At 41.2% G+C, this 25,320-nt stretch overlaps 1 protein-coding gene across 1 annotated transcript in view; it reads right to left on the minus strand.

The window, feature by feature from the left end:
• Positions 1–1,427: 1,427 nt before the first annotated feature.
• Positions 1,428–25,320, minus strand: part of LOC134934076 (olfactory receptor 10A7-like) — a 33,480-nt gene continuing 9,587 nt past the window's right edge. The window contains exons 2-3 of the mRNA XM_063929585.1: positions 18,721–18,857; positions 1,428–2,351 (exon numbers count right to left, since the gene is read on the minus strand). Coding sequence (XP_063785655.1) covers positions 1,428–2,351; positions 18,721–18,857 — 1,061 coding nt within the window. The remainder of the gene's footprint in view (positions 2,352–18,720; positions 18,858–25,320) is intronic.

A 25,320-nucleotide genomic window follows, 5' to 3' on the forward strand; every position in this document is an offset into this window, starting at 1 on the left:
CACCTTTAACATCTAGGACCAAACACAAGATAATTATACTGTAGGCTGCAAATTGCCAGCTGTGGAAGTATGTTGTCCTCCAATTTGTGTACATCTGCACAGGAGCTTCTTTCTATGTGGCGATTAGAGACCATTTTGAATAACTTTTTTTGAGTAATGGCCGCATTGGGTGGAGGGTTCTAGAATAAATGTATGGGAGCTTTAAAGGGTAGATGGGGATTGGTGGGCCGCAGCATGAAATAGTTTGAGAATGAGTGTTCTAGACCAATTCCAAGCTCAATAATAGAAAGTTAAAGGACAGCATCTGAAATATGTCCTTCCACCATAATAATTTTAATCCAATATAATTGTTTTACATTTATGATTATCCATTAACTTTAACCAGTTCTGTACCGATGTGTGTACATATTTTTCTCCTCAATTATTACTCCTATTATACATGTTTCACTTCTACTGTTTAGTGATCATTATTGACTGCTTTGTTAAAGTTTAATTTACTTCTCCCAAGATACAGTATGAAATTACTGTACCTCTACTTAAAATGAAATCATATTTGTTATGCATGGCCATAGTTTTATAAAATCACGCTGAAACAGTGGAAACAAACAAATTTCTAAACTCATGTACCACTGAATTTTCAAGTAATTTGCTAATGACAGGTTAAAAATGTCCTTGTTTCTGTTTTTTTTTTTTTGTTCAAAAAGACAATTGGCACACCTTATACCCACAAGTCGTGTGGCAATATCACTGCTATGAGAAAAATCATAAATTTAGGAAATGCGAGCCTATAAAATTCATAGCTCCCTTAGCACTAATACTGTAAGTGTATGTTGTCTGGGTGTAGTGCTTTATCTGTGTTAATATTGTTTCAGTTTACAACTGTATGTCTCATTGCTTAGAAAAGTTACTTTAATGTTCAGCTTTAGCAATAAAATGTTTGCTGTTTTTCCATTTATTTGTCAATACAGACAAAATGGGACTCCATATTTTAACATTTTCTACTCCTACACAAATACTTGACTTTTTATGATAAGGAAATAACATAAAGATTTAGAATTTACAAATGTAAAGAAAAATGTACGTACAGTAAAAATATATGAAAAGACAAACAACATCAACTGTCTTAAACGTGAAATCAGTTTTCCAGTATTAGCAAAACCATATTTTAAAAAAAAAATGTGTCCTGCATGGCTGACATTCTACTGAAACATTTGATATTCAAATGGAGCAATTACAATGATGAAAAATAATAATAATAATAATAATAATGATAATAATAATAAGTATGATTGTTATTGTTATGATGTTGAAGATGTTAATGAATAATATTTATATTCAAACTAACATATCTGGTGGCAAAAAGGAGAGGATTAAAAATAATGAAACTACAGTGTAAATGTATTATTTAATCAACAGATATGAGAATGCTATTTTGTGAAATAATTAATGGCCTTATTGAAAGCATTCTTTATATCTTTATTTCTCAAACTATATATGATGGGATTCAATAATGGTGTTACTACTGTGTAAAGTAATGATCTAACTTTACTCATGGACATTGATTGTTCCCTGGCTGGAAGAACATACATAGATATTAGTGTTGTATAAAAAGAGGACACCGCGGTCAGGTGGGAGCTACAGGTAGAGAAGGTTTTCTGTCTTCCAGAAGCTGAAGGAATCCTTATTATAATCCAAATAATGTTAATATAGGATATGATGATGATTACAAATGGGAAGACAATTACAGGATAACTAGAAATCATACCATCTAATTCAACAATATATGTATCTGAACAAGACAGTTTTAACAGAGGAGAATAATCACAGAAAAAATGGTCAATGATATTAGACCCACAAAATTGCAATGAACTAACAGATACTGTATTCATCAGTGCTACAGAAAAGCTTAATAACCAAGACATAATGACCATTTTCAGGCATAAATTATGGTTCATTATAGAAACGTAGCACAAAGGGTTACAGATTGCCAAGTATCTGTCATAAGACATCACTGTCAGCATAAAACACTGTAAACATTCTGAAAATGAGAAGAAAAAAAATTGAGTAATACACCCTATGAAAGATATAGCACTCACCCCATTTAGAACAACTTCAAGCATCTTAGGCACTATGTCTGTTGTCAGTAAGATGTCAGAAAGGGACAGCTGTGTGAGAAAGAAGTACATGGGGGACTGGAGATTCTTGCTGTAACACACCAATGTGATGATCATGAGGTTCCCGCATATCGTCATGCAGTAAATCATAAGAACTAGAAGGAAAATTAAAACTTGTAGTTTGTGTAACTTCTCAAATCCCATGAGAATGAATTCAGTAGCGAGAGTAGCGTTTACCTATAGATATAAAAAATATAGTGACACATAGTTATTTATTATTCTGTATGTAAGATGATTGATTGTATTATGTGCATCCAAATTAAATACAATAACTTTCTTTTACTATTAAGCAAACATTTTAACACTGGTAATTGGTGCTGTTCTAGATGATTTTAAAATAACAATTGTACATTTTTAGATGAAATTAAGAAGGGAAGACAAACTACTAGTTAGGGATTTTATCAGAATCACCTCTTAGTGTAAAATATCATAACATTGTTTGCATAATCTTAGACTATATGTTTTTTGGGGGGAGAGATATGTCAAACAATGTTTCTTTTAACTAGTTGACTAATAAATGTACCATAAAAAAACAAATTAACTCCATATTTTATAATAATTTAACTAAAAAAAACGTAAAACAGTATTTGACTAAAAAATGTGGAACAGTTAACAATTAATTTAGTAAGATGTACTCCAGGCATATTTCTGGATGCATGCCAGTTTACTGGTCCTTGAAACCAACCAAGAAAATTGATTCAGACCCATACTGTAGCTGCATGATTTGCAATCCAATTGAAAATGTAAATTGTGAACAGTGTAAAAATTTGATTACAAATTCATACCTAAACCCCTTTATATATTTACATATTTCAGTTGTTCCCCTAAAATACTGCAAGGTTGACTATCATTTATATTTTAAATTAATTAAGTACAGAAGGGCAAGTTGAAAAAAAAAAGTTTTCTATTAAAAGCACAAGTTTTTTACAAGTATACATCAGCTCTGAGCACAAGTAGAGTTCTATCATTTTTTTGCTTGCAAAAAATCCTCTGTACCCATCTGCAAACCATGTAATGCCCCACAAGTGTATTTCCTTGCCCCCAACAGCTTTTTTAAAGAATCCTGTCCCCAAAAAATTACATTTTCAGTTACACTTGAGTGAAAAACTAGGAGCTATACTACGCATAACCAACACTTATTGACTTCAATTACAACATTTTAGTCACCTCCATAGACACCATTATCTTGACTGGAAATTTAGAGCTTTATTTAGAAAACCAACTAGATTTCTGCAAATAGAAAAAAAAAACACAAACACAATTTTCGTTGGTAAAAATAAATTTTTGTTGTATAAACTTATAGCGTAAGAAATTGCAGCGCAAGAAAAAAAATGTAGCTTTCAATTTTCACACAGTAGCATCCTTAGCAAGTCTAAAGTGACCCATTTGTGTCATTATAAGTACAGTTGCTAAGTTTACTGTACTTGTTTTTTGTAAAATTTATTTTCAGAATAGTACATATTTATTATTTATTTATTATCAGTTATTTATATAGCACACACATATTCCACAGTGCTGTACAGAAACCCAACAGAATAAGTTATCATGTAAGACACACTATTGGGCAAAGCACTTATTGAAGAAAAACCTACTGCCTACATGCAGACAGTAGACACATAAAGGTGGATTATAATTTTATTTTATAAACTAAAAAAATATCTTACTTTTAGTTCATACGCTCATGTCTATTGATGAATTAAAAAAATGCTTCTACTTTGAATTCACCAGTATACATTGTCTAGCCAGCATAATTACAGTATATTTTCTGTAACATGAATATGATTGAAAAAACATCAGTATGTTGTCCAAGGATTAATGACAAAAGTTGTTGAAATGTCATGAAATGAAACAGAAAGCTTGTAAAAAATCAACGTTGTAAACATAAGACATAATATTAACTTTTGTCTATCATTAAAGACACATAAAAAAATAATGTTTGAGTAAATTATTATGGCACAAGATCTGAGTACTGACAAAATCAACAAAGTTTACATACCCCCAAAAATTTCTGTTGACTATTGAGACTGATCACAAAAGGATAGAGAGGCTTCAAAGTGTTCATATATTTTTTAAATACACAAAAAACATAAGGTATATCTAACAGATCATGCTTAAATACAAGAGCTATGATGCTTATTTTTCAGATAGAGTTATTCTGTAATTCTGTTAGAATAGTGAACATAAGAAAAACTCATCATGCATATAATAAATATGACAGTAAACAAAATTCTGGTATACAGATGTGACCTCATTCACCTTTCCTTTTTTGCTTTATTTGGCATGAAATACTTCACATGGCTAAGATGCTACAAAGTGAGTAGAGATTGGCTGTATTTCCAATTTGTTTTACAGCAAAAAAAAAAATCTTAGAAAGTTGCAGATTAAAGTAGCATAGATTCAGAAAAATCATAAATTGTGGCTAATTTGCAGTTTAGATTTCATGGCTATTTTGTCCATATGGCTAAATTGTGGAAAGGTGTATGTGGAGACATCTGTATATCCAAGGCACTCTACAAATAAAGTTTTGTACAGATTTACATGCAGCACAATGGGCTGCAATCTGCAACATTGCCATAATACATTGTCTCAGCACCTTTTATATACATTAGCCAAGATCTTCACTGAAAAAAAAGTACTGATTAGTCTTTGGAGTATTTGGAGGAGACTGTTATATTTTAATCATTTAATGAAACCCTTGTGGCAAGTAATTTTTGGTTACCTAAAAAACACTTTAGAAGTTATTTATTGACCTACAGTAAAATACAGTTACATTATGAATATACAGTAAAATATACAAAAATATTCCTTGGCTTTCATTGTTCAGAGTTTGGCCTACTGTTGCCTATCATTGTACTAGTCCATTTAATAATACTGGCTTATTGATTGTTATGGGTTGTTAAAGGCTTAGACATTTGATTTTTGCCAGTAAATAACTGCAGTCTGTCTAAAAGTTAGGTCAGTTTTAGGTAAAGATGAGCGTGTTTGGGTGTAACGCCAGAATTAACGCCAGTTTGGTTTTATCCGGATGTTTCTTATTGGCTATCTAAAACATGTGACATCCGTGAGCCAATAAGATGCCTTTTTGAGAACCGAGTAAATCCAAGTAAAACCGAGTAAAACCGAACCCGCTCATGTCTAGTTTTAGGGACACATAAAATCCAAGGCTCACTTCTTAACACCAATCCTCCTTGATGTCATTGTCCTATTTAATCTCTTTAATTTCTCATTCCTCCTGCAAACAATCCATCACCCATTAGGACATTGCAGTAAACTGTTTCACTTCCTACCTGTCTAACCCCTCCTTCACTGTGTCTACACTTACCTATACCTTTCCATATCTTCTTTCCTCTCAGGTATCCTCAAGGTCATGTCCTTGATCTACTTCTGCTCTCACTCCTCACCTCCTCCTTTTGTGAGTTTATCAGCTCCTACAACCCTCCAAACCACCACTTTACCAGTGGCACTCAAATGTAAATCTCTTTCACTGACCTCCCCTTCAGTCCTCTCCTTTGTCATCAGTTGTCTTATAGTCATGCTCTACTGGATGACACAGCACTTCCTTAAACCTTTTGGGGTAAATGTAATAGGGTACAACTTTTTTGCACAGGTCAAACTCGCACCTTCTCACACATTTTGAATGTGCGAGTTTGACCCGCAACTCACAAATTTATAGCCCCAGAGTTTTAAAGTTCAAGCTATTAGAAGTGCAAGTGTGTTCAAGATTTTTTTATATGCAAACTAGCACCTTGTTAAGATAGCACCTAAAAAGTATAATTAGATTTGTAATATTAGACACAATAATGAAAAAAAAAGTAAAAGGAACCAGAATATATTTAAATATTTATCTATTGAGCTCTTGAGATACTGGTGCAGGATTAATTTAGTGTTCAATATACCTTGTTATGTGAGTTTCATTATAAGGTGCGAGTTTTACAGAAGCATGCAGAGATCAGTAAGATCCATGCATGCTTCTGTCTGTATAAGCTTTAAAATAGTTATTAACTAAAAAAAGAATGTGTTGTTCCCTCAAAGTGTAATCAGCCCTGGGCTCTTTGAGCCAGTCCTGGCTGAAAAAAAAACCAAGAGAAAACAATGTGTGAGGTCACCCTGTATTTTAAGAACCAGCACCGGGCTCTTTGAACAATCCTGGTTCTAAAAATATGAGGGGGGAAAAAGACATAGGGGTCCACCGTATTTTAAGAACCAGCACCGGGATCCACTAGCCAGGGAGGTAATGTCACAGCCAGGAGACAAACTTGATGGGGTCCCATGGCTGAAGCATTACCGAATCAAACTTGTCAGCAAAGGCTGGGGGTTCCCTGGGGGATTGGGAAACTACCAATAAAGGGGTCCCCACTCCAGGCACCCAAGGCTTGGGCTGAAAGTCTAAGTTACTAGAGTTCAACATTGTGGCTCTCGTCGTAGGGTACAATGTAGTGGTTCTCACCATTAAAGTCTATGTAGCAAAGTTGCTCCATAGACTTCATTGGGGGAAGCGGATATTTACAGCCTAGCCACACACATCCAATCAGTGGTCTGTTGCTATGGTTTTGGCTGCTGATTGGCTGCTAGATCTCCTATTGTCAGAAGTCACGTGGAGACCGTCATTTCTGAGATGAGACCTACTGGTGGAGCCTCCTTCATTTCACCCAGCCAAGGCTCAGGTGTGCACTCCCAGTGTGACAAGGCGATCCACCCGCCTAGTCCCACCGGGAGTGCACAAGCCGCTTCCCATTGTCAGCGACTCTGTCTGGGCTTGCACACCCGCCCAGATGGAGACGCTCTCCATTCACGTGAATGGGGAGCGTCTCCATCCGGGCATGTGCAACCGTCCAGATGGAGACGCCCACAGTGACTAGGTGTGCCCAGATGGGTGCGCCTAGTCACAGATGGAGCCTGAATAATGGAGGCTCCATCTTTATATGTTAAAACATAGGGCTCCTTAGTCCATTGGTTCAGATGATTCAGTTTGTTTGTGGATGCCTACATGGACCAACGAGGACCTGATCTACACAAAAACGTTTTACAGGTATAATGGATCCTACTGAACAGGACGTGAATGGCTACAGGGAGTGTAGGTAAGTACTGTATGTGTGAGTGTGCAAGGGTGTTTATCACAGTGTGTACGTACTCTATTTTTAAAAACAAATGTTTACAGGGAGACTATAGGTACCAGCAGACCCTTCAATACCCCACATGCTGCTACATGTTATTCTCCAGATATCAGCATACATGGAGGTTTGCCGGGACCTGCAGTCCTCCTGTAAAAAAACACAATTATTTTCTAAAGTGAAAACTTAAATGCTATCAACTCGGAACAGGCAGCCCAGGGGTGCTGGGGATAGCTCCAAGTTTCAACACAGACCTAGGGTGCCTAGATAGGGGGGCCTACATCTATTTTTCCTCATAGTTTTCATACCTGGACCAGTCCAAGATATCGGTGCTGGTTTTTAAAATACAGGGGGACCTCATACATATTTTCCCCATATTTTTTTTAACCAGGGCTGGCTCAAAGAGCTTGGGACTTGTTATGCTTTGAGGGGCAGACCCTACATCATTTTTTTTTACCATCCCTTGACCTTTACAGACAGGAGCATGCACAGATCTCACTGATCTGCGCATGCTTCTGTCAAGCTCGCCTATAAAAAACTGGTCTATTTATTGGCAAGTTTTTTGTTGAGGGTTTTGTATTGCAAGTTTAAAACTTGCACCCTGTTACATTGGTCATGTAGTATGTTTTCCACAGGTAAACATCTGGATGCAAATTTGGTATGTGCGAATTATGGGATTGCAGGAAACAGGCGCGTTTGCATGTTACTGCATCCTGTTACATTGTGTGAGTTTTTAAAATGTGCAAGTTTATTGCTAGTCCCACACATTTTAAAAACTCAGACCCTATCAAATTTACCTCATTATATCTAGAATGGAATAATTGTCTTACCTCTGGCCAAGGTACTTTCCCCACTACCCCCCCTACATCAACTATTCCCCTTTGACTCTATATACAATTACTGTATATTGTCACAACTGAGGGTTTAGGCTAACAGGAGGAAGCCTCAGTTGTAGGGGCTGAGATGAAGTTAAACCTGGGAGGTTTAATCAGACCCCTGGACATGTAAGTGCAGATTGATTACCCGAAGGTGTGACCATGACAACCAGTTTAAAATTCAAAATAAAAGTTTATTTAACAGACTCCGTGAAATGACAAGCAGCATTCAAAGTAAATCAAAGACAGTGGCAAATAACACAGTTCTTGGATCACATAACCATAGGAGGTATCTCAGAGCACTGGTAGGTATAGAACAGATGTAAGAGTTCTTTGATGGAATCACCTTACCAGGCCTGGTTGTAGTAGTGGAGATAGCCGAGGAACATGCCAGTAGTTGTAACAGGTGAATCTGTAACTTGAGTATGCTGCTGTATCAGCTGGATGGAACCAGCCAGGTGGTAAGACACGGAGTGGATGCTGAGTGGAATCAGCCGGGTGATGAAACACAGAGTGGATGCTGAATGGAATCAGCCAGGTACTAGTCACGGAGTGGATGCTGGATGGAACCAGCCAGGTGATGAACACAGAGTGAATGATGTGAGATGCTAGGGAGCGTAGAAACTGAATAGCTGATAAATGATTACCGGTGGTAGTGGATACTGCTGGTAAGATAGGATCCGCTGGATCAGCACCGGTGTTTAGTAGAAGCTGAAATCTGTTGAAAGCTGGCTGCTGGAAACAGATTGTAGATAGCTGGAAACTTGGACAGCCACGGAAGACTGTAGAGTCAGGCTGCACCGCAAGATGGAAAGCAGGTGCGGGTCTCTTTGTGGATGCTGGAGACAGGAACTGGAACCTGGAGAAACAAACCACAGGAAATAGAGACTGGAACAAGGTGTGACATTCAAAGCACTGACATCTATCTGGCCTAGACACAGGATACTTATACCTGCTTATATGCAGGCATTGGCTAGGCAATGATGCAGATTCCAGAGACGGTGGATTGGAGGAATTGGAGCATGTGATCAAATCCAACATGGCTGCACCCATGCTGGAACCTGGAGGGAAAACTAGTTTGAAATGAAATGTGCAAACATAGTGATAATGGCGGCGCCGGCCGCGGAGGACAGGAGACGCCAGATGACTGTTATATGCTGAGACACTTGGAGGGCAGCAGAGGCCGCGGCAGGCATGATACACTATACTGAGAACCTGCAGCAATACCACAGGAACGGCGGCAGAGGCCGCAGAGGACAGGAGACGCCATGTTGGATTCAAACATGGCGCCGCTGTGATAGTGTCTCAGAATGACAGGAGGGATGTGCAGAGTTTTGACACAGATGAGATCCAGACTTGGAATGCTGGGCCAGTCTCAGAAGACACCTAAATGGCAGGTAATGGCGTCCAGATACCCAGAATGTGACAGCACCCCCCCCTTTAGGAGTGGCCCCAGGACAGGCTTTAAAGGAAACTTTGAGTGGAAATTTCGGACCAAGGCAGGAGCATGGATGTCTGAGGCATTGGTCCAAGAGCGTTCTTCAGGACCATAGCCCTTCCAGTCAATGAGATACTGTAACTGACCGTAACGGAAACATGAGTCCAAAATCTTGGCCACCTCGTACTCGACTTTCCGTTGAGTCTGAACTTTGGGAGCTGGAGGAAGTGCGGAATGAAACCGATTCAGGATCAGCAGTTTCAACAAAGAAACATGAAATGTCCTGGGTATATTCAAGAAGGGTGGTAACTGTAATCTGTAGGCAACAGGATTGATGACTTGTTCAATCTTGAAGGGACCGATGTAGCGAGGTGCAAATTTCATGCTGGGAACTCTCAACCTCAAATTCTTCATGGACAACCACACACGATCACCCACCTTGAGAGCAGGAACCGCTCTACGCTTCCTATCGTCAAACTTCTTATACCTAGATGAGGCTTTAAGCAGGGCTGCGCGGATGTTCTTCCAGTTATTTGAAAACTGATGCAAGGTGACATCCACTGCTGGAACAGAAGTTGCGGGAAGCAGTTTAAATTCTGGGACTTTAGGGTGGAATCCATAATTGATGAAGAATGGTGTCGAAGAAGATGAGGAATGGTATTGATTGTTATGGCTGAACTTGGCCCAAGGAAGGAGTTGAACCCAGTCATCTTGAGAGGAAGACACATATATACGGAGGAAGGCCTCCAAGTCCTGATTCACCCTCTCGGTTTGACCATTGGTCTGAGGATGGTAAGCTGTGGAAAACTTTAACTTGACTTGGAGGGCTTGACACAAACTTCGCCAAAATTTGGCTACAAATTGTACTCCACGATCTGAGATGATCTCTTCAGGAAGACCGTGAAGTCAGAAGATCTCATGTATAAACACTTGAGCCAACTTGGAAGCTGACGGAAGACCGGTGAGAGGGATGAAATGTGCCATCTTGGTGAACCGGTCAACTACCACCCAGATGGTATTAAACTTGTTGCAGATAGGTAGATTGGAAACAAAGTCCATCGACAAATGGGTCCATGGTCGACGGGGAACAGATAATGGAACCAGTTGCCCCGCAGGTGACTGGCAGGAGACTTTGTGTTGGGCACACATTGGGCAGGAGGCAATAAATTCCATAACGTCCTTCTTCAGAGTTGGCCACCAGTAGGACCTAGAGATAAATTCAAGGGCTTTCTGAATGCCTGTATGTCCAGCAAAACGGGAAGCATGGGCCCAATGCATGAGCTTCTTCCTTAGAACTGGCTTAACAAAACTTTTCCCTGGTGACGGCGTAGAGTCCATCCCTACTGTGGAGAATGCCAACGGATTAATAATACGATGCTTGTCTGCAGACTCGGACTCATTTTCTTGCTCCCATGAGCGGGAAAGGGCATCGGCCTGACAATTCTGAGAACCCGGACAGAACTGGAGTTTAAAGTCAAACCTAGAGAAGAAAAGTGCCCATCTGGCCTGACGAGGATTCAGACATTGTGCGCCTTTGAAATATAAAATATTTTTGTGGTCGGTAAGTATGGTGATTGAGTGGGAAGCTCCCTCCAACAGGTATCTCCACTCCTCCAGAGAGAGCTTGATGGCTAGCAACTCCTGATCGCCAATGGCATAGTTGCGCTCAGCTGGGGAGAACTTCCGAGAGAAGAAACTGCAAGGATGTAGATGTCCATCTTTGGCCCTCTGAGATAACACCGCTCCTACTCCAACGGAGGAGGCATCTACCTCTAAGATAAAAGGAGAGTCGGTGTCGGGCTGTTTCAGAACTGGTGCAGAGATGAACCATTGCTTCAGAAGGTGAAAGGCCTGCGTAGCTTCCTCGGACCACTTGGACGGATTAGCACCTTTCTTGGTTAATGCAGTGATAGGCGTCACAATGGTGGAAAAGTCTCGTATAAACTTTCTATAATAATTGGCGAACCCTAAGAACCTATGGACCCCTTTGAGGGTTAAGGGTATAGGCCAATTCTGGATTGCTTGGTGTTTCTCAGGATCCATCTCTAGTCCGGAACCGGACACAATGTAACCTAGAAACGGAATGGTTTTAACTTCAAATACACAGTTCTCCAATTTACAATAGAGGTGATTGACACGGAGACGGGAAAGAACCTCCTTTACCCAGATACAATGATCTTCTAGATTATTTGTAAAGATGAGGATGTCATCTAGATAAACCACGACATGGCGGTATAAGATGTCACTGAAGATCTCATTCATGAAGTGCTGGAAGACTGCTGGAGCGTTGCTCAATCCGAAGGGCATGAAGAGGTACTCATAATGTCCGTCACGGGTGTTAAAGGCGGTCTTCCACTCGTCACCCTCACGGATTCGGATGAGATTGTAGGCACCCCTCAAGTCCAGCTTTGTGAAAATGGTTGCACCACTAACTCTATCAAAGAGCTCTGTAATCAGGGGTAAAGGATATCGGTTCTTGAAGGTAATGTCGTTCAGACCTCTGTAGTCGATGCACGGACGCAGACCACCGTCTTTTTTCTTAACGAAGAAGAAGCATGCGCCGGCTGGAGAAGAAGATGGTCGAATGAAACCCTTCGCCAGGTTCTCTTTGATGTACTCTTCCATGGACTGTGTCTAAGGCAGAGAAAACGGATAAGTTCAGCCTCGCGGTGGAACCCTTCCCATTCTCTATGAGGAGGAAGGATATCAGCAGAGGCTTTACTGAACACGTCCGTGAAGTCTTGATATGGAGGAGGTGGAACATCAGATGACCTGGGGAAGGAAGAACAAACAGGAAGAACTTTGGCTAAACAAGTCTCAGTACAGGAGGGACCCCATGCCAGTATTTGCGTAGTTGACCAGTCAATCGAAGGGTTGTGGAGACGGAGCCATGGAAGGCCTAAAACCACTGGATGTGTGACTCTTGGGATCACTAGAAAATAAATATAATCAGAATGAAGAACTCCCACTCTCAGACGAACTGGAAGAGTCCTTAAGGAAATGACTGTGTCAAAAATCTTGCTGCCATCCACGGCAGTCAAAGAGATGGATGAGGACAGTCTCTCGGTGGGTAGGGACCACCGTTTAGCATAAGCTTCGGTTATGAAATTCCCAGCTGCTCCGGAATCAAGGAGGTCAATGACGTTCCTGTAACGTTGAGCAATTTGGAGCGACACTGGGAGGTTACAATCATGAGGAGATGGAGAGGAGATCATTACTCCTAGCCGGCCCTCTCCTTGGCGAGATAGGGTCTGGAGTTTTCCCGAATGTTTGGGACAGGTGTTGATAGTGTGCGACGGAGCTGCACAGTAGAGACATAGAGACTCGGAGAGGCATCTTCGGCGCTCAGCGGGAGATAGACGGGAACGACCAATTTGTATAGACTCATCCTTAGATGGAGATGGTTGACGAGGAGGAGGAGCAAAAGATTTATGAACGGATGATCTTCCTCGCTCGGTTGCTCTCTCTCTGAACCGTAGATCAACCTACGTGCATAGTGAAATTAGCTCATCCAACTTAGAAGGCAAGTCTCTGGTAGCTAACTCATCTTTAATGCGTTCTGACAAGCCATGCCAGAATGCAGCATACAGGGCCTCGTCGATCCAGGCCAGTTCAGATACCAGGATTTTGAGCTGTATAAGATACTGTCCCACAGTACGTGTTCCCTGGCGTAGACGGAGAATCTCAGATGAAGCAGAGGATACCCAGCCTGGCTCGTCGAAGATGCGCCTGAATGATGCTACAAAGTCAGTATAGGAGGACAGCAGGGGATCAGATTTCTCCCATAACGGTGATGTCCAATCAAGGGCTGAGCCACTGAAAAGAGAAATAATATAAGCAACTTTGGTATGGTCACTAGGGAAGTTGCCAGGTTGAAGCTCAAAATGGATTTCGCATTGGTTGAGAAATCCCCTGCAGAACTTTGGAGATCCGTCAAATTTTGCTGGTGTTGGAAGATGAAGACGTGGTATGGAAATGGGTAAGGTGGGTGGGGTTACAGCTGGAGTCACTGTGGTGGACACACCAGATGTGCCAAGTCCACGGAGGGTCGTCTGAATTCCATCCAGCTGAGTAGAGAGATCCTGGAGACAGCAGATGGTGTGACCTTGTGCAGCCTCCTGATGTTCGAGTCTGTCTGCCAGTTCTTGCATAGGTCTAGCCCCTTGATCCTGGTCTCCGGCTGGATTCATATGGTCAGTGCTTACTGTCACAACTGAGGGTTTAGGCTAACGGGAGGAAGCCTCAGTTGTAGGTGCTGAGATGAAGTTAAACCTGGGAGGTTAAATCAGACCCCTGGACATGTAAGTGCAGATTGATTACCCGAAGGTGTGACCATGACAACCAGTTTAAAATTCAAAATAAAAGTTTATTTAACAGACTCCGTGAAATGACAAGCAGCATTCAAAGTAAATCAAAGACAGTGGCAAATCACACAGTTCCTGGATCACATAACCATAGGAGGTATCTCAGAGCACTGGTAGGTATAGAACATATGTAAAAGTCCTTTGATGGAATCACCTTACCAGGCTTGGTTGTAGTAGTGGAGATAGCCGAGGAACATGCCAGTAGTTGTAGCAGGTGAATCTGTAACTTGAGTATGCTGCTGTATCAGCTGGATGGAACCAGCCAGGTGGTAAGACTCCTCACTGATTATTTCTTCCCTCTTCCACCCTTATGATCTGCCACCCTCTGAAACTTTTGCCATTACTCAGTTACACTTCTACCCAGCCTCTGGCCAGTAAGCATGACCTTAATTTCTTCAAGTCTAACACCCTTACTCCTAAATATACCGTATATATTAAGCATTCCCATAATCTGATCACCTTTGTGTCCACACACATCTCCTCTAGAATGGAAAATCTTACAATTAATGACCTACCTCCTATTGACTCCCCTATGTAATTATGGAACTTGCAGGTTGGTAATTAGGAAAATATGTACTTGCAAATTTGTAATTTTATCTCTGCCTAATGTCCTTACAGTATGTAATTTTTTTGCTTTATGCCCTATTGCCTACTGTATGTCCAGCACTACAAAACGTAATTGTGTAAAATAAAAGATAATAATAATAATAATAATAATAATAATAATAATAATAATAATAATAACAACAATACAGGATTCAGAAAATTATGAACATTTTTAGAAAGATCAATATTTCCACACATTTTATAAAATACTTTATTATGGTTGCTGCCTAATGTTAGACCAGGTTAGATTCACTTTTTTGGTGCTCCCATAAATGCAACTTTTATTTCACTTGCATTGAATGTTTAATTTACTTTCATTTTTATTTTCACAGTGAGGGTGCACAAATAATTGTAGCTGGAGCTCTTTTACTGGATATTTGGCCAGCAAAACAGTGTTAACACACTGCTTTCTTCCACTTCCTAATTCCCAACTCAAACCTTGTGAACAAATCCTAGGCATCTAGAAAGCTTACTGAGTCTTTGTCACCATCTCATATATTGTCAACCCCTTTTCTGTCCACACCACCTCCATCCCTCTTTTTCCATTGATCACTGCCTAAACCCTAACTTAGTTACATCCTCTCAAACACACCAATAAGACTTCTCACTCATAAAGTCAGATATTCTACTAGTGTCACAAGCTTGAAATGTGTATTCAAAACACACCTTTTCATTAAAGCCAACCAGCCCTCCTTCTTATATCCATTTAAAATACTTCTCTGTCATTGGACTGATATTCTTCTTCAGTTTACTTGCCAAATGTTCACACCTTACTAGGCAACAAAAGCAGCTTCTTAGTGCCCAGAAGATACTAGTGAGCCCCAGTAACACAGAGCCACAACCCTGCCCACCTACTGATCCCAAAGGCAGCAGTGCAGCTCTGGGCAGAGCAGAGGCAAGGAAGAGCTGTGGGTGCCAGCTGGGAATTAGTCACACCGGTCACATACACTCCAGCATACAGGAGGCTCCTGGCCAGCCAGAGAAGAAAGAGGTGTGGCTTGGGATTTGTAGTTTAACTTAGACTGCTCAGACTCTTATCGGTAAAAGATAAACTACAAATCCCATTAGGTACTGTGCTCTTTATGAAGTACTGCACTTGGATTATCTATGACGGTTTTTCTATTAAGGTCACTAGCCAGCCGGGACATAAATCTAGGGAAGCCAGACATGGGGACTGCTGTCTGCACCATCTTAATGCCAGGAAAGTGAGTAGCCACAGATGGATGCGTGAACACCCTTTTTGCTTTGCTTCATTGTCTCCTATTCAGTTCTGCGCACCAAAGCAGCAATAAACATCTTGGTGTTTCCTTTCTGTTGAATCTAAATTCAAGTGAACTAAAGAACCTTTTCCTCTCCCCCTCCCCTTACCCTAACAATCCCCTCCTGCAGCCTTACTGTAACCACCTGCCCCTCGCAACCACCGAACCCTAACTGTCCCATCAACGCAGCCTATGCAATTCCCACACAGCCTAATCAAAACCATTCCACCCCCTGTAGCCTAACTCTAACTGTGCACCTGGTGTGCTCAATCCTCACGTTCATGAGGACCCAGGTCATGCGGGTCACATGGTTGTGACATCAGAGGTGTTTTTGCCCACTTGGATATAATATCTACTGTTTCCTTATTATATCTGGTTGAGCCCTGGCAATTCCTTGTAGAAGGACTTGTCATTTATAAAACTATTTGCCTCCACTGAGTCCTGTATGAGGAGGTAGTACCAAGCACCTTTGGGTCTCCTCAATACAGCCTGATGTTTAATGACAGTCCTTTGCAATCAGGCTAGAGAAGGCCTCATGTATTCAAAGCAGATGAGTACGGAACAGGAAATAGTAGATTAATCTCTTGCTTAATTAAAGACCATCAGTAATTGTGACTATTCAATGTGTGCAAGGGTAGTGTCTTCATATATAGTTGGGGATTAATTAGTTTATCTTGGAATATTTGCAGGGAGTCAAAAAGGGGGATTAATTGTGATTATTACCTGCAGGGATAGTCGCATAAATTTGATCTTTATCTAAATTTTTTGTTTTAATGTGATATTTATATATCTAATTAATGAAACTGAATATATTTTGGATATTTTATGCCCGGCATATGGTCTGTTAACTAATTGTTTATGTGCCCCTATTTGTGAGACAGACTCACATTATTTTTTTCTTTACAAAGGTGACTACCACTGGAGCTAGCCAGGTATTCTGAGCATGCACACTAAGAATGGGTGTAATGCCTGCCCAGTGATGTGCAGTAATACCAGCCTTTTACTATTATTATTATTATTACATTTTATTTATAAGGCGCCACAAGTGTTTTGCAGTGACGTACTTACAGCATACATTAGAACAATACAGGGTACACAGAACTTACTGCAACATTACAGTAACAAAAAAACTAAAACAGAGCACAATTAGCGACGCAATTCTCAGTACTCACTAAAGCCAAAAGAAAGAAAGCAAAGGAGTAGTCGTCATAGTACTGGGGACAGGCAGCCAGTAGAAGAGATGAACAGTAATGAGCTAGAGGAGATGCAGGCATTTGCAACATAGGCTAATTGAAGTGTGATAGAAGAGGGTTGTGAGAACATGAGGGAAGAGGGCCCTGCCCCAACGAGCTCACACTGTAGGCTTTAGGTGGAGACAGACAGGTGACATGAGGTGCGAGCAAGCAAAGGTGGCCTGATGGTAGGAAGTAATTGAGGCATAGATGGCCAAGGCATGAGGTAGTGGGTTAGGAGAGTGGCCTGTTATGCGGAAGGGTACACTTTGATGAACTGGTTGTTTTTTTGTGCCCATTTGAAGCTTTGCAAGGTTGGAGAGAGTCTAATAGAGCAATGTAGCTCATTACAGTGAAAAAGGGCAGCACGGGTATAATCTTGGATTCGCACATGGGATGCAGTGACCAGGGTAGAGGAGAGGCGACGGTCAATGGTCGAACGGAGTGGGTGGGCGGGAGTATGTAGGGAGATGATGTTGGAGATGTAGGTAGCAGTGGAGTTAGAGAGGGCATTGTACATGAGGGTGAGGAGTTTGAAGTGGATTCTGCAGAAGAATGGGAGCCAGTGCAGGTTTTGTCGAAGAGGAGTGGCAGATGTAGAGCATTGAGAGGAAGATAAGTCGAGCTGGAGAGTTGAGAACAGATTGGAGTGGATTGAGATGGGAGCATGGGAGGCCAGTGAGGAAAATGTAGCAATAGCTGAGCCGTGAGATGACCAGTGAGTTGATAATAAGTTTAGTCACACCCTAACATAGTAACATAGTAACATAGTATCTGAGGTTGAAAAAAGACAATTGTCCATCGAGTTCAACCTATTTGTGGTCTCCTATGCATGATGATTTGACTAAAATTTCTGACTGATGCTGCTGTCAGCCGTTACATTTTATCCCTATTTATAGTAACTATAATGCATGACTATGCACCATACCCCTGGATATCCTTATCCATTAGGAATTTATCTAACCCATTCTTAAAGGTGTTGACAGATTCCGCCATTACAACTCCCTCGGGCAGGGAATTCCAAACACGTATTGTCCTTACCGTGAAAAAGCCTTTACGCCGTATTGTGCAGAATCTCCTCTCCTATAACCTGAGCGAGTGTCCACGAGTCCTCTGTGTTGATCTAACCATAAACAGGTCCCGCGCAAGCTCTGTGTATTGTCCCCTTATATATTTGTAGATGTTGATCATATCCCCTCTTAGTCTCCGCTTTTCCAATGTAAACATGCCTAGTCTTTCAAGCCTTTCCTTGTTTTCCATCGTCTCCATGCCTTTAATTAGTTTGGTCGCCCTCCTCTGTACCTTTTCAAGCTCCAGGATATCCTTTTTGTAGTACGGTGCCCAGAATTGTACACAGTATTCAAGGTGTGGTCTCACTAGTGATTTATACAATGGGAGTATAATACTCTCGTCCCTAGCATCAATACCCCGTTTTATGCATGCTAATATCTTATTAGCCTTCTTTGCTGCAGTCCTACTTTGGGTACTTTGTGCTGCTTCCTATTATCTAACCAGTTTTTGACCCAAGTGCATATTGTGCTACATAGCCCTGATTCTTGTAGCTTGTAGTTAAGTCTTATGTGTGGTACAGTATCGAACGCTTTGGCAAAGTCTAAAAAGATTACATCCACGTCTTTACCCTGATCTAGGTTTGCGCTTACTGTTTCATAAAAGCCAAGTAAGTTGGTTTGACAGGATCTGTCCTTCATAAACCCATGTTGATTCCTTTTTATGACCTTATTGCTTTCAAGGAACTTCTGAATACTATCTCTTAGAATACCTTCCAATACTTTCCCCACTACAGATGTAAGACTAACTGGTCTATAATTACCTGGTTCAGCTTTACTTCCCTTTTTGAATATAGGCACTACTTCCGCTATACGCCAGTCTTTGGGAACCATACCTGATATAACTGAATCCTCAAAGATCAAAGATAGCAGTTTTGCCAGTTCAGAGTGAAGCTCCATTAGAACCCTTGGATGAATACCATCGGGCCCTGGTGATTTATTAATCTTTAAATGTTTTAATCGGTCACAGACTACTTCCTCGCTTAAATAAGTACCTATCAGTGTGATATTCTCATTATTGAGATTGTGCGTCAGTCCCTGAATTGGGTCCTCTCTAGTGAATACTGTTGAAAAAAACTCATTTAGTGTGTCCGCTATGTCATTATCATTTTTGCTTAAGACTCCCAACTTGTCTTTTAAAGGGCCTATACTCTCCTTTTTTAATCTCTTGCTATCAATGTATTTAAAGAATTTTTTGGTATTCGCTTTGCTTTCCTTTGCTACTAGTTTTTCAGTTTCTACTTTAGCCGCTCTTATTTCCTTTTTGCAATTTTTGTTACATTCCTTATAGTGCTGAAATGACTCTGCTTCCCCGTCAGATTTGTATTTTTTAAATGCTCGCCTTTTCTTGCCCATAAGTTCCTTAATCTTTTTGTTAAGCCACATCGGTTTATGATTTTTATTCCCTTTTTTGCTACTCATAGGAATATATTTGAGTGTATTTTTAGCTAGCAGGAATTTTAGTACCTCCCATTTCTCCGTAGTATTTTTTCCTAAAAACAAACCTTCCCATTCAATATCCCTGAAAAATACCCTCATCTTTTAAAAATTTGCTTTGCTAAAGTTTAAAGTCCTTGTTAAGCCAGTATAGGGCTGTTTGTAGAAACTGATATTGAATGTGACCATATTGTGGTCGCTGTTTCCTATGTGTTCCCCTACTATAATACCCGATACCAAATCCTGATTGTTTGTTAATACCAGGTCTAAGATTGCATTGTACCTAGTTGGTTCCTCAATTAGTTGGACTAAGTAGTTATCATTTAGTGTGTTTAAAAACATATTGCCCCTAGCAGTATCACATGAATCGTTTTTCCAGTTTATCTCTGGATAGTTAAAATCTCCCATCACTACTATGTCTCCTACTCCTGCTGCTCTTTCAATTTGCTTTAGTAACAATTCATCATCAGATGCGTTGATACCAGGCGGCCTATAGCATACACCCAATACTAACTTTTTTATTCCTTTTTCCCCGCATGCAATTCCTACCCATAATGTCTCAACAGTGTCTACAGTCCCCTCCTGAATATCTTCCCATATATTAGGTTTTAAAAACGGCTTTACGTACAGACACACCCCTCCACCCTTTTTATTTAGTCTGTCTCTCCTAAACAGTGTATAGCCCTCTAGATTGACTGTCCAATCATTAGATTCATCCCACCAAGTTTCAGTAATGCCTATAATATCATACTGTTTGCTTGCTGCAAGTATTTCTAGTTCACCCTTTTTACCAGTAATGCTTCTGGCATTTACATACATACAACTAAGATAAGTATATTCCCATTGCGTTAGGGACATCTTTCACTTATGTGGCAAGGATGACCTGTAATCGTCATTGGTTAGTGCTTTGGTAAAATCCCTTTTAGTACCCATGTTAGTAACCTTACCTCCTGCTCTTACCCTCCCCCCAACTTCTCCCCCATTTCATTTACTACCACCATCCCCACTATTCTCACTGCATGACCCGTATTTTCTAGCTAAACCCTCCCCCCAGGCTCCTAGTTTAAAATCTCCTCCAACCTTCTAACCATCCTTCCCCCCAGCACCGCTGCCCCCTCCTCAGTCAGGTGCAATCCGTCACGACAAAAGAGATGGCGCCTGACTGAGAAGTCCGCCCAGTGTTCCAGGAACACAAACCCCTCTTTCCTGCACAAATCCCTAAGCCACACATTTACCTCCCTAATCTCCCTCTGCCTCCCTGGACTAGCGCGTGGCACGGGTAATAATTCCGAGAATATTACCTTAGATGTCCTTGCCTTCAGTTTCTTTCCTAAGTCCCTATAGTCTTTCTTAAGGACATCCCACCTTCCGCTAACTTTGTCATTGGTGCCAACGTGCACCAAGACCGCCGGGTCTTTGCCAGCCCCTCCCAACAATCTATCTACCCGGTCCGCGATGTGCCATACCCGAGCACCCGGGAGACAACAGACTGTACGGCGATCACGGTCCCGGTAGCAGATCGCCCTATCTGCCTTCCTGATGATAGAATCCCCTACCACCACCATCTGACTAGGTACCTCTCTATCTTTTATCCCAACCGCGCCAGAGGGACCGCACCTCTGGATGCTATAGGGAGCAGTCTCCTCCGGCACCGTCATTTCTTCACTATCATCCTCCGATTCCTCGTCCAATCGGGCAAATTTGTTCGGGTTTGATAGTTTGGAGATGTCGTGCCTCCCCCTCTTTTTCTTCCTTCTAACTGTGACCCAACTGGCAACCTGATCATCATCCTCTTCTACCAGTGACCCCTCCCGCAACTCCTCCACCGTTCTGTCTAAACTACGCTCGAGATTGTGAATCTCCCTCAGTCGCGTAACGGTTTGCTCTAGATCAGTTACCTGGGCTTCCAGGGCAACCGTTCGCACACACCTCGTGCAGATGTATTCACACTGGTCCGGTAGCTCCAGGTGTGCATACATCTTGCACGACATGCACTGAGTGAGGTCCTCAATCACAGCCCCTCCCATATTGTTTGCAAGGTCTAACTCCCTGTTACACTCAAAGAAAAAGCGGCAAAAATAAAAAATAGAAGACAAGCAATCTCACTTATACAATAATTAAGCTAGCTTATACTTATCTATCTTTGTGCGGTTCTTGGTCCTTCACTTTTATGCTGCCGTAGTACTCTCTCCTGCAGCACCTATACTCCACTTAGCAGTTGCAGTTGTTCCAGCTCACTGCTCCTCCTTTTCACTCGTCTTCCAGCTCCTGCTAAAAAAAACAAAAAACGGAGTGGGTGGGCGGGAGTATGTAGGGAGATGAGGTTGGAGATGTAGATAGCAGTGGAGTTAGAGAGGGCATTGTACATGAGGGTGAGGAGTTTGAAGTGGATTCTGCAGAAAAATGGGAACCAGTGCAGGTTTTGTCGAAGAGGAGTGGCAGATGTAGAGCATTGAGAGGAAGATAAGTCGAGCTGGAGAGTTGAGAACAGATTGGAGTGGATTGAGATGGGAGCATGGGAGGCCAGTGAGGAAAATGTAGCAATAGCTGAGCTGTGAGATGACCAGTGAGTTGATAATAAGTTTAGCCACACCCTGCAAGAGGAATGGCCTGATACATGCAATGTTCCTAGTTGGAGCCAACAGGATTTAGCCAGAGACTTAGCATGGGGGGTGAAGGAGAAGGAGGAATCATGAGTGACACCTTCTATTAGCACTACCTCATACATGTGCAGGGAGCTTATTAAGAACGTTCGTGTTCAATTTCCAATTTGTTATAGTTTATGGTAAAGGGGGCACTGACTGGTGACCTGCCTACTACGATCAATATAGAAGGCATACACTGACTGGGGGCCTGCTTGCTAAAATCAGCAGGGGGGCTATATATTGTTTGATGAAGGGGGCTCCAAATTGGTGTCTTGCTTAGGGCCCCATGAGGTCTAAATCTGCCTCTGCTTAGTGTGTGAGCTTTCATATGCAGGACCCTGTTCCCCTTTTTCCTCCCTTAGCACTATCCATACTGTCAATGCTATTAATGTTTTGTCACCAACCATTTATAATTCTGAAATTGTATGCTTGCCCTTACTGTACCTTGTGTACAGGCTCATCAATTGCTCAACTGAGTTATCGCCCAGAGAATTATGGACAGTAGCCTTACCCTCATCTAGTGTCATATGTAGTCTTTTATTTTATAGTTGTATGTTGTTCCTAGTTACAGATGTTTCCTAATGTAACTATACATCTGGCTAGCCATTACTTAGATATGAGATATATGTTGTGGTGGGTTGGGTATGGATAACCGGCACTTTGGATCCCGCCAGTCACCATACCAGTGCTGGGATCCCGGGGATTAGAATGCCGGAGGGGATGGAGAGCACAATGTAAGCCCCATGTGGACTTAATCTATGGGTGTTGTAGACTCCCACAAGTGGGAATAGTCCCTGTTAGTCATCATGCTGACTGTTGGGTTGTTGAGGGGTCAGGATGTAGGCATCAGTATTGTGACCAGAGGTCTCCTGACCACCAGTTACATAGCTACATCCTGATTGGGCATTTAATTCACTCCCACTTATATATAAGGAAAATATTTATTTTCCAGAGTGCAGCATAATATTGTCAGCTGATGACAGGTGACTACCAGGCAATATCTATTACAGGGCCCTTAAACTTGAAAGAGTTGACTCCATTGTTTTGAAATGTGGGTGATCCCATGGTTTCAGCTACAACTATGGGTTTTGTAGGGTACATAATACCCACTCACCAATGTATGGAATATGTAGACCCCTTTTCCTAATGCATTGTCTATACATTTTTGGAAGCCAGTTGGTGCAAATCTTCCCTTATACTGATAATCAAGAATTAACTTCAGAGCCGGCCCTAACCAATATGATGCTCTAGGGAAGATTTTGGCTGCTGCCCCCTAGTACCACCGCTAGTTCCACCTCTGACCCTTTCCCTTTCCCAGCACCATCACCCCTCACCCATAGAAGTCCTCATTTTGGTGCTGATATCCCCTATATCTTAAATAGGAAGAGTGCACTCATTCGGTGCACAGCCCAAAAAAGTGCGTGTTCCTGCTGGGAAGAGGCATGACCACCAATTCAAATTACACCACACAGTAGTTCAACCTTATTCACATTATATAATGCGAGTGTCCCTTATTCCCATTACATCACACAGTAGTACCACTTTACCTTATATACATTACTCCCCAAAGTAGTACCCCTTATTCATATTACATCACATTGAATTGCTCCTTATTCACATCACACCACACCATATTGCTCTTTATTCACATTAGACTACACAGTAGTGCCCTTTCTATACATAATGTATACACAGTAGAAGACCTTATACACATAATGCCATACATTATTAATGCCCTAATAAACATAATACCACACAGTAATGCCCCCTACACATATACCGCACATCATTAATGCATTTATACAGATGACATGACATATATAATGCCCCTTATACATATGCCAAACACTAATGCACAACCAACCCACCTGCACACATCACTCACACAGCCGCGAACACTGACACCAATGCCTCTACTTGGATACAGATGTGTCCTCACACATCATGCCTCAATACGCCATGCAGCAGGAGATGTCTGGCGTGAATCAGCTGGCAGCTTTGCTAACGTCGGGTGCCTTTTTTGCTGAAAATGCATCTTATTTGCATTGCTACATGGCTAGGATGCACAATCAGCTTCTGTTGGTTAAAATTATATGGGGCATGTCTATATTCTGTATGTGAATGTGGCTGTATCTGATTAAGAAATGCTATGTTACAGTGATTTCCAGTAATACACTGTAACATAGCATTTCATATGCAGATACAGCCGCAGTCACAAACAGAATATAGGCATGCCGAATATAATTTTAATCAGCAGAAGCTGCTTGTGATCCTAGACATTCAAAATGCCCTAGGTATTTGCCTAGTTTGCCTATGCATAGAGCCGGCTCTAATTAACTTCAAATTACAGTAAGCACATTATTTCACTAGATACAGTAGATATGAGCATCAATGTTACTTTACAATGTGGCCGGGCAGTTGCAGACAGTTCCTACTTGTTATCAGAACTTGTGAAGGTGAGGTAAAAACTTTTTTTTTCTTATCCCCTAATTCTCGAAGATAAGTTGTCATCCACAGTTTTACTATACATCCAGAGGATGAGCCCAACCCAAAAATTAGTAACCTCGGCAAGGTCGTGCTACAATGATGATGGAGTTTATTTCAATGCCATTGCGATTACAATTTGCCCCCATGCGCCATATTGAATTGACCTCAAATATATCAGCAATCTATAAAACACAATTACACCAATTATTTTTGCATATCTCATTTAATCTCTTGACCAGTTATCACAAACAATGTTCATATAATTTGAAATGAAACTACTAAATGTATTTTTTTTTATGTTTGTTTTATTGGTTCAGAAACATTTAGTTCAAAGAATGAAACAGTGTACAGTACAATGTCAAAATTATAAATTGTGAAAAGACAGAGATAACACATGAGGGTATCCTATGGAAAGGGCATATGAATAATGTGCCAAAGCAAAAAATAAATAAATTCAATAAAATGTGCCAATGACATACCTAGTAAAGTAATAAAGATCACAAAGTCAAATTCAAAAGACACACATTGGGCTGGATACAAGTGCTGTGCAAACTAGGAGACCCTGTATACTGTAAGGTCATGGGGGGTCATTCCGAGTTGATCGCTCGCTAGCTACTTTTAGCAG

This window comes from Pseudophryne corroboree, chromosome 6 (assembly GCF_028390025.1).
Source record: "Pseudophryne corroboree isolate aPseCor3 chromosome 6, aPseCor3.hap2, whole genome shotgun sequence".
Lineage (NCBI taxonomy): Eukaryota > Metazoa > Chordata > Amphibia > Anura > Myobatrachidae > Pseudophryne > Pseudophryne corroboree.